We start from the raw sequence: 10,029 nt of genomic DNA on the forward strand, positions 1-10,029 counted from the left end.
GTACTTATCTTATTATCTAAACTAAGGCTAACCTCGGAATTAGTAGAATTTATATAATTATTTTTAGCCCTAGCTAAACTTATTAACTAACTTTTAAGAAAAAGGGTCTTTTAATTTATTATAATTTCTTTATAAAGTTATAATAGTTATTTAAATTAGTATACTTATAAGGAGTCTTAAGGCTAATAGCTTTATATCTCTAGATTAAGTAATTCTTAAGGCGCTATCTTATATTAATTAACTATAAGTAACTAATTATAACAGACTACCTTACTTATAGGGACCTTTAAGAGCTTTATCTAGCCCCTTTAGTATTTCTATAGTCTATCTTAGTTATTATTATAAATTAGTAACTTTTAAGGTTCTAACTTATTATCTTAGTCTTATAATTAGGTAATTTTTATTATTTAAGTTACTAATCTATTACTTTATTATCTTATTATCTTTTTAAGGTTTTCCTTATTCTCTTAATTAGTTACTTCTTATAATCCTATTATCTTATTATTATTACTTTTTTTATAATAACTTACTTAGTGTGCTTAACTAGATATCTCTCTAATTAGTTTAAACCTATAGTTACTATTCTAAAAGGGGAGACTATTAGAAGCGCGTAGGGTATAAAAGACTTTTATAGTGTAGTAACTATATAGAATACTATAACTAATAAAAGTAATATAAGATTCCTTACTAATTAGTATATAAATTATCTTAATCTATCTAGAATTAACGTTAATTATAAGTGTTAAACTATAAGATTAAGTATAATTATACCCTAATTAGGTAGGTAATTACTCCTAATTATCTTATGTTATTATAATTAAAGGTAAATTATAGAGAGGCTCTAGTTTAATTAGAAGGTAGGTATAAGTATAAGGGATAAATTCTACGTGTCTATCTCTAAATCTATTAATAGTAGCTTATATCTCTGTATTTAATTAGGATTAGGATCTTCTAATTAGCCTATATACTACCTTACTCTAGGCTAATCGCCCTACCCTGCTCTACTATTATAAAAACGACGCTGTTAATTATAAGTAGGAATTAACGCCTTATGTAGTATAATAGAACTAAAATTATAATATACCCTCTTGTTTTTAGCCTAGTTTAGTACTTATAGCTAGTGCTTAGTCTGTAATATTAGTCCTAATCTAAAGTGTTAAATAATATTAGTAGTGCTAATTAGGCCCTTACTCTTAAAGCTATCTAAGTATTCTTCTTTATAGATTAAGATATTATAGTGTTATAACCTAATAAGTTATAAGCTATATTACCTTACCTAATAAGTAAAAAGTAAGTAGTAGTAGTATTTATATAAATAAAAAATAAAAAATAAATAAATAACTCCTTAGAATAAAAGAACTATAGTATAAGTTATATAAAAATAAAAAAGTAATTATAAAATAAGGTAATTACTAGTAATTATAAAAGTAAGCACTTACTAGTATTTACTATACGCTTACCTTATATAAAGATAGTAGTTACTTCTAATTATTAGTTAAAGAAGTAGTTTAAAAAACAGCTAGGACTTATATATAGGATAGACTTAGATATACTTAAGAATAGACTTCTATAGCTCTTTAGTAATTACCTTATAATATATTCTTTAAATACTTTTTAGTATTTAACCTTAGTAATTTAATTAATAAAAAGCTATATAAGCTACTTTATAACCTTAACCTTATAACTAATTTCTAGGTAATTACTAAGACTAGTAAGAATAATAAATACTATTAAATAAGTACTGACCTCTGCTTACTATCAGTAGAAACCCTACTATCTAGAAACTGGCCGTAACATATAGAGAACCAAGCTCTTAATAGCGTAGGTTAATACAACGAAGGTAGATTTCTTTAGTGTGTTAGCTGGCTCTAACGGGTCGAAAGGTATCAGCGCACTTACAAGTCGCCATATAATACTGCCCGTTTAAGGAATCCAAGCCGAATCTCTTCATTAGTAGCTCAAACATAGCGCCTGTAAAAGTGTAACAGCTGCTATCCTCAACCTTTAGCGATTAACTTCTCCACAGTTATGAACCATTCGTTTAATTCACGTCAGCTGATGTCACAATAGCTTTATAAAGCACCTGTCAGGTGGTTTATTAGGTGCTATATGACATAGTATTTCACTAATTACTCGCATTACTCGTGTGTATATATATAGGACTCTTCCTCCACATTAAAAGTTGTAGGGCAATAAGCCTTTGCTAGTAATATCCTTATGTTCCCGTCCTCCATCTCGTAACAGCTGGCTAGGAAACCATGGCGTCAATGACGGCGATATGCCAAAAGAGATCATCACGCGCTAGCAGTTCACTTCACATGCTGGAACACCACACTGTCCCAGGTCGGGGCTGATTTGATTTAAATCAATGATCACAGTTCAACACTTTGCTATTCTTAACTCCCACGCTCTCAAGAGATTCCAGGTCCCGATGCGCCATAAACACCACGCATCACTTGGGAACAACAATGGGCGGGGACATTTTGAACTTTAACAAGATTTGAATCAAGCAGGTCATGGACTTTACCTTATTGAAAATTCACTGTAATACTATGAGTTCACTCTAAGTTGAAGTTAGTTGTGAATAGTTAGCCAGCAACAGTTTGTAATCTTTTTCTCTGCCATCGATGAGTTGCCCGTTTGCACATGTAAGTCAAGCAATTCTATTGTTCGTCGGAACTGATAGTGCACCTTGACTACCTCAGCAAGAACTTCCAGCAAAGGGTTCGAGTACATGGCAGCTACAATCAATAGACTAACGGTCTGCATGGTCAGTGTCAACTGCGGTTTATCTAAGAGATTGCGACGCACATATAGGCTATGGCATTAATGTTATCTAGAATGCAATTGCCATCTACACAACGGAAAGCCGCAATACTTTTCACGACACACATAATGCCTCTCTTTGTCATTTACATGGTTTCATCCCCAATCATGCTTTTAAAAGCCCTTTTCTTGCTGGCCTGATCTGATGTGAGGATGGGGCAAAAACCTGTCTATACTTTTTGCAATGAGTTACCGAGAGTCGTCTTGTTGAACGGTTTAAAAATGACAGCCGTCACATCCCAGAAATTTGACAGCAGAATTGTTTGCGTGAAGTTTGTTGCGGAGTGGGCTCGCCTCGGGAGATTGAGTATTTTATCCTCAAAGGTAGCGTATTTGATTATACCAGCCAATGCCTCATATTCACATTTGACTTTTTAGCTTTACTTACTATTTAAACTAAATATGATAATGGGGAAAAACAAACTCATATATTCCCATAAGAATAAGATTTCTATCGTCCCGTACCAAAGTCTTATAGAAACAGACTGAACCCCCCTTATGCCTCATCAATATAGAAAGGCGCGATTTCAGGCGCCAGCCAAACACCACTTGCGACATGCAAGACAAACCCAGCAGGAGGCTCTTCCATCACTTCACCCTCTGGAGTCGGCGGCTCTTCGCCATCAGCCAGTCTCAGGGCAGATCTATACCATGGGGGAACATAAAGGCCCCAGTGAGTGTTGACTTCACCGCCGCCTGTGTTAACACGATCCTTGCACAGCATTTCACCCTTGGCGCCTAAGCGACCGTTTCCTCCAAAAAGTCTAATGGAACTGGCGATGATGTCGGCAATATCTAGGCCACCGACGAATGTCACGGGCGGGTCGACGGTGTAATGCTGTGCACCGAAAGCGCAAGAAGCGGCCCAAGCCAGGGTGCGCTGGGGTATGTAAACGGTCCATTGCTCGTTGCGTGAGAGCAGGAGGTCGCGCATCGTCTGACAGTCGCTGACGTAGGCTGAGTTGCCGTTGGTAGTGTTCTCAAAGCTGGAATCGCCACAGAGCCCAGGAGGTGCTCGACGGAAAAAAGTAGAGGGATGAGAGTCGTTGGAACTGCTAGGCATGGGGGCGGCGGCTGCAAGACTAGCCATGGCAGTTGTAGCAGCAATGACCTGAGCAATAGTGGAATTCTTCATGGTAATGAGTAGATATCGAAATAGCTGGGTATCGATCTGAAGACGTGAAGAATAGGAAAGAGATGGAAGGATGAGGGTGGTCTCATCTCCAAATCTATAGGAGTCGGATGAGCTGACTTTTATAGGAGAAAGGAGTGGCTATTCAGAAGCCGATCTCGTATCGAGTTATGACGCGTGGATGAAGAGCCAAATCCAAATCATCAGAACTTCGAACGCCTCTATTTGCTCACATTGTCGTTAATGCAGGCAACGACGACGAAAACCAAAGTTCCTTTTCCTGCATCCATCGTTGCCTACGTTGGTAATATTTCAGTGGAGTTTTTGGCATTGGGTGGAGTCTGTCAGCTAACGTTGCATTAGTATGGATACAACGAAGGAGAGTTCCGCATAACAATTGAGGGGTATGTATAGCTGACCTTCCTTTCTAAGCACGCTGGGTTCTCTACGCGGGATATTAGTCCCCTCACCTTCTAATTAATCCAGGAAGCAAACAGTCGGTTAACTTTGTAGTCATTCGTACGACTGATTAAGGCTAAGTTCCTTGCGACAAACGGACATACGACAACTTTTAATTGGTTGCCACTCTAGAAGGGCTATCATCTTGCGACTGGCGAATCCTTGGCCGTCACTGACGGCTCGTCAGTGTCACCCTTGTGTACGTAGATATGTGGATAGTTCATTCCGCCCCGACGAAGCTATTTAGGGCTCACGTGATTGTCTATATTGTCTTCTCGCGGAAGCATATGCGGGTAGTCTCCATCTCCACGTGTGTCCTCCTTGTCAATTTGTGTGTGAGTTTTCCCGGCCCGGCTGCAGACACCCTTGCACGCTGCGGCTAAAAAAGGTATCCGTGGACAGTCGATGGCGCTGGGGGCAAAAAGACTCATGGTGATAGAGGATATCGTCAGTTCGGGGTAGACAGATGTCGGTCTTGTGGAGGTTGGTGCAGGATCAGTAATGGTGGGCTTCATGCAAGGCAGAGAATCGATTGCTGTTTGAACTGACGTTCCTGAAAAAAAAAACCTGGAGCTGAGTTCGCGGGGGGGGGGGCGGCAGGACGGACAAGTGTTACCTAGGTACAGTGGGGTGCCACAAGTCTCCTGACACCTCATAGTGCGCCACCTTAACTACGCTATAGAGAATACACTATATCTTAGTATATTAGGTATAAAAGTAGAGTATAAAAATTATATATAGTTACTTAGGTATATTAACTATACTATACTAGTTTTATAAAGTATTTTACTAATATTATAGTAGATATATTAAATCTAGAAATAAATAGGTTTAGGTTTTTTACTTTTTTCTTAAGAGAATATAGTGTTTATACTGTATTTATGCCCTATAAGCTTACTATCTCTAGAAACTAAAAAACATTATACTTTCTTTTCTTTTTCTTTTAGCCTTATAAGTAAGTAAAATAGGTATATAGATATAAAATATATAAAGATTTAGTAAGACTATTTAGTAAGTATTTTCTTTTAATTTTAAGATATCTAGTTAGCTTAATATTACTTATTATAAAGTAGTGCTTTAGGTATATACTATATATATATTAGGAGACTTATAGTACCCCACTGTACATAAGTGGCGTTATAATATAGGAACAGGTAGGGGGGGATGTTAGGTGCCTAGAGCAGGGCCCCAGGGGGGCACCAGAGTAGGGCCAGGACTAGATAAACTAGTTACTAAAGGAATAACAAAAAGAGAAAACTCTATAGAACTTAGAGGTTAGAGGAGGTATATTAAAATAATTATTATAATTAAACCCTAACTAGACTTATCACTAACTCTTTTACTTAATACTATCCTTATACCTAATATATTCTAATATCTCTTTATTCTTAGGTATATTAACTACTAAAGTAGTAATAGCGCCTACTAGATTCTAAACTATAGCCTAGTAATAAGGGAGTACTATAATAAAATAACTAATACCTAATATAACTAAGTCTATACTAGTAAATAAGTAGTATGCTATTAACTTAAGTAAGCTATTAAAAAAAAGGTTAAAAGCTTTTCTAAAGAAAAAAGTAAAAAAAGTAAAAAGATTTAATTTTTTTTAATTAAATTAAGGCCTTTTAAAGTAGTATATTTATAAAAAATATATAAGAGGAGATAAAGATAACTACTAATCTCTAACTAAAGGCTAAATAACTTTATACTAATATACTTTTATAAAAGTTACTTACCTTAAGGTATAAAAAAGAAAGCTAAAATAAACTATATAAATTCTTATTTTAGTTAGAGATTTATTTAAATATAGTAAAAAGAAATTTATAACTTATAATAATAAGGTAAAATATATTAGTACTATACTAAAAGGTAACTTAATATATAAATAAAAAAAGTATATAGGTTTTTATTATAAAAGTAAGATTAGTAAAGTACTTTAAGAAGTTATAAAAAACTAACTAAAAGTAAGTATTACTAATAATAATATATAAGCTTTTAGTATTACTATAAAACTAAGTACTATATAATAAGTCTTAAGCTAATTATACTAATAATTTATTAATATATATAAGATAGTTAAAGAGAAGTACTTTAACCTTTAAATAAAAAAGTAGTAAGTAGTTTATATTCTAAACTAAGTACTTCTAGACCTAAGGACTTATATACTTACTAAGGGGCTACTAGCTACTTACTAAGAGTTAGATAATATAGTAAAAAAAGTAAAAGCACTTACTAAGACTTATATAAAAAAGGTATTAAAAAGATAGCTAAGGTAAAGTTAAGAGAAAAAAGGCTATTAAGGGGTAGTAGTATAACTAATAATTATAAATACCTTCTTAACTAAAGCTATTAGTATATACTTAATACTAATAGCTATAATACTAGTAAGTATACTTATATTAAAACTAAAAGTTAAGAAAAAAGAAAAAGGTATAACACTTTAGCTAGAGGGGACCTAAAGACTACTTACTTATTATAATTATAAAAAGCCTAGATACTAATTAGCTAGATATACTAAAAAGAACTACTATAAGTATAAATAACTATAATACTTAAGGAAATAGTATACTTTAGAATAAGAAATAATAAGTAGATTAGTAGGTTAACTAAATAGATAGGTAAATAGATAGGTAGAAAGATAGGTGTAGTTTTATTATATATAGAAGGCATAGAGAGCTAGAATCCCTTAAGGGGATCTATCTCTATATATAATTAACTAACTTCTATATTTCTAGTAATATATATATTAACCTTTATATTATATTATACTATTATACTATTATATAGACTTAAAACCTTATATTATTACAGCTTGTTTAGAGCTAGTTACAGCCTGTTACACTACTTATTACAGCTTGTTACAGTATAATACGGTCTGTTTAATATCTAGTTTTATTTAAGTAGATATTTCTATTTTTATTACCCTAGAGTAAATCTAGTTACTATTTATATATATCTACTTTTTATACTTCTTAGAGATAGAGTACTAGAGAGTAAATCTCTATAGGTCTATATCTAGAAGTAAAGGTTATATTAGATATCTTATATATATTAGAGCAGGGTAGGGCAATTAGCCTAGAGCGAGGTAGTGTGCAGGCCGATTAGAAGATCCTAACCCTAATTAAGTCCGGGGATATAAGCCAGCGTCAATAGGTTCAGAGATAGACACGCAGAATTCATCCTTCATACTTATACCTACCTTCTGATCGAACTAGAGCCTCTCTATGATTTACTTTTAATTGTGATAACACAAGACGATTGGGAGCAATTACCTACCTAATCAGGGCACAATCATGCTTAATCCTATAGTTTAACACTTACGATTAACGTTAATTCTAGACAGATTAAGACAATTTATGTACTAATTAGTAAGGAATCTTGTGTTGCTTTTAGTGGTTATAGTGTTCTATATAGTCACTGCACCGTAAGAGTCCCTTATACCCTATACGCTTTTAATATATAGTAGTAATACTTTAAAGTTATAAATAAGGTTAAATTTAAGGTTATAATTATATAAGCTTTTATATCTAAGTAAAGGTAGTAATAAGAAGAGTAGTAATAATAATAATATCTTTATTAATACTATAAAGTTCTTTAGTATAAAGCTAATAGCTACTATTACTATAATTAGTTTTTATATTTATTACTTTTATAATATACTTATAAGTTAGCTTAATAAAGTATATACTTTAACTACTAATAGTAAGTATTATTACTATATAATAAATTACTATATTTATAAAGTAATTTTTATAATACTAATTAGCCTAGGTTATATCTTTTTAAAGGCTTTATTAGCTAATAAAACCTTATAGTTAGTATATATATTATTATTACTTTAACATATTCTTTTCTAACTTTAGTATAGTAGGTTATAGCTCTTTACTATATAGTATAAGTAGTGTTACCTACTAGCCCTTTAAGCAAGAGGGCTACTATACCTCTTTTATCTTCTAATAAAAAGAAAAAAGAAAAGATAAAGGAAAAAGAAGAGAAGGCTATAAGAAATAAGCTTAATAAGGTAAGATATAAGGCTATTCTAAATGCCTTATCTTTAGTTAGTATTATAAGTACTAAGGCACTTTATATATATACTAATATTAGGAGTATTATACAGAATAAAGTAGCTTTATATAAGATATTACTATATAATACTACTTTTAGTATAACATTACTTTATAATCTATAAACAAAGTAGTATTTCTTAACTATACTAAGGTATATATTATTATAAAAGAGAATATAAAAGAAGATAAGCCTCTTTTAAAGACTTATATAGTAACCTTTACTATATAAATTTTTTATAAAGTAATAGTAATTACTACTTAACTTAACTTTAATATAAAGTAGCTTAATATAATAAATATATTTCTTAATACTAAAAGAAATCTATTTAGAAACGTAATATATTATAAACTACTAAAAGAATATTATATTAATAGTAAATACGTATTGATTATATAAGCCTTATATAGGCTTATTAATATACCTCTTCCTTAGTAAATAAGGTTCTTTAAGAGCTTAAAAAAAACTAAGGCTTTGTCTATTAAAGAAAGATCTATACCTATTTATATCTAAAGATAATACTATATATAATTCTCTTTTATGTTTGTTATATTATTATAATGTTTACCAAGAGAGATAAGACTAAAGATCATAAGATTATTAATAACCTAAAAGAAATATACATAATAAAGAATCTAGGTAATGTAAAATAGTATCTTAGTATTTATATTTATAACTATACTAACTAAAAGATTTATCTTTACTATAATTAGTATATTAATATAATAGTAATAAGGTTTAGTTATAATAATACTACTATACTAGTAATACTATTACTATCTCTTAACTTTATAGTTAATAAGAAAAAGTAAACCAAAGTAACATTAAGTATTATGAAGAGATAGTAAGATTAATTCTTTATACTATAATTATAATTTAACTTAATATTACTTTTACTTACTCTCTCTTATTAAGTTACTTAATAAGTTTAGGTATATAGTATATATATACTATGAAGTAGTATATATATAATATTTATTTATACTTAGTATATATTAATTTACTTAAGTATAATAAGTAATATATAATTACTTTATATAAGTAATTTATTACATACTAATAGTAAGGCTACTTATTCCTTATGTTAAAAGTATATTATATATCGCTTTAAAGTATAAATGTAATAAAAAGTATTATATTAAGTAATAGTAACTATATTTATAACTAAGGCTAAGTCTTTTACTTTTAAGTTTATAATTAAAACGCTTACTATACTATAACATCTTTTTAATATATAAGCCTTTATATAAAGAAAAATATTAAAAGGATATACTATAATTGTTAAGAAATAACTTACCTTATTATAAAAAGGGTTATAATATAATTTTAAATATTAATACTTAAAGTATATAGTTATATAAAGTATATACTTAGAGTAATATTAATATTATATACTTACTTCTAAATAGAATACTTTTAAATAGACTTAAGAAGAATCTTTTATATATAGAATTTAAGCCTATTAAAGTAGTATTAAACTTATAAAATATTCATTAAGTAATAGTAAGTAAAAGTAAAAAAGAAAAGAAGGAAAAAGTAAAAGTAAA

General features: G+C 30.5%; 1 protein-coding gene across 1 annotated transcript; it reads right to left on the bottom strand.

Moving 5' to 3' along the window:
* Positions 1-3,322: 3,322 nt before the first annotated feature.
* Positions 3,323-3,961, bottom strand: GLRG_11994 (uncharacterized protein; the record flags this gene model as incomplete). Its single annotated transcript, XM_008102676.1, has 1 exon — positions 3,323-3,961. The coding sequence occupies one exon, from the start codon at positions 3,959-3,961 to the stop codon at positions 3,323-3,325; it is 639 nt and encodes a 212-aa protein (XP_008100867.1).
* Between the last annotated feature and the right edge of the window lie 6,068 nt (positions 3,962-10,029).

Source organism: Colletotrichum graminicola, assembly GCF_000149035.1.
Source record: "Colletotrichum graminicola M1.001 genomic scaffold supercont1.309, whole genome shotgun sequence".
Taxonomy (NCBI): Eukaryota; Fungi; Ascomycota; class Sordariomycetes; order Glomerellales; family Glomerellaceae; genus Colletotrichum; species Colletotrichum graminicola.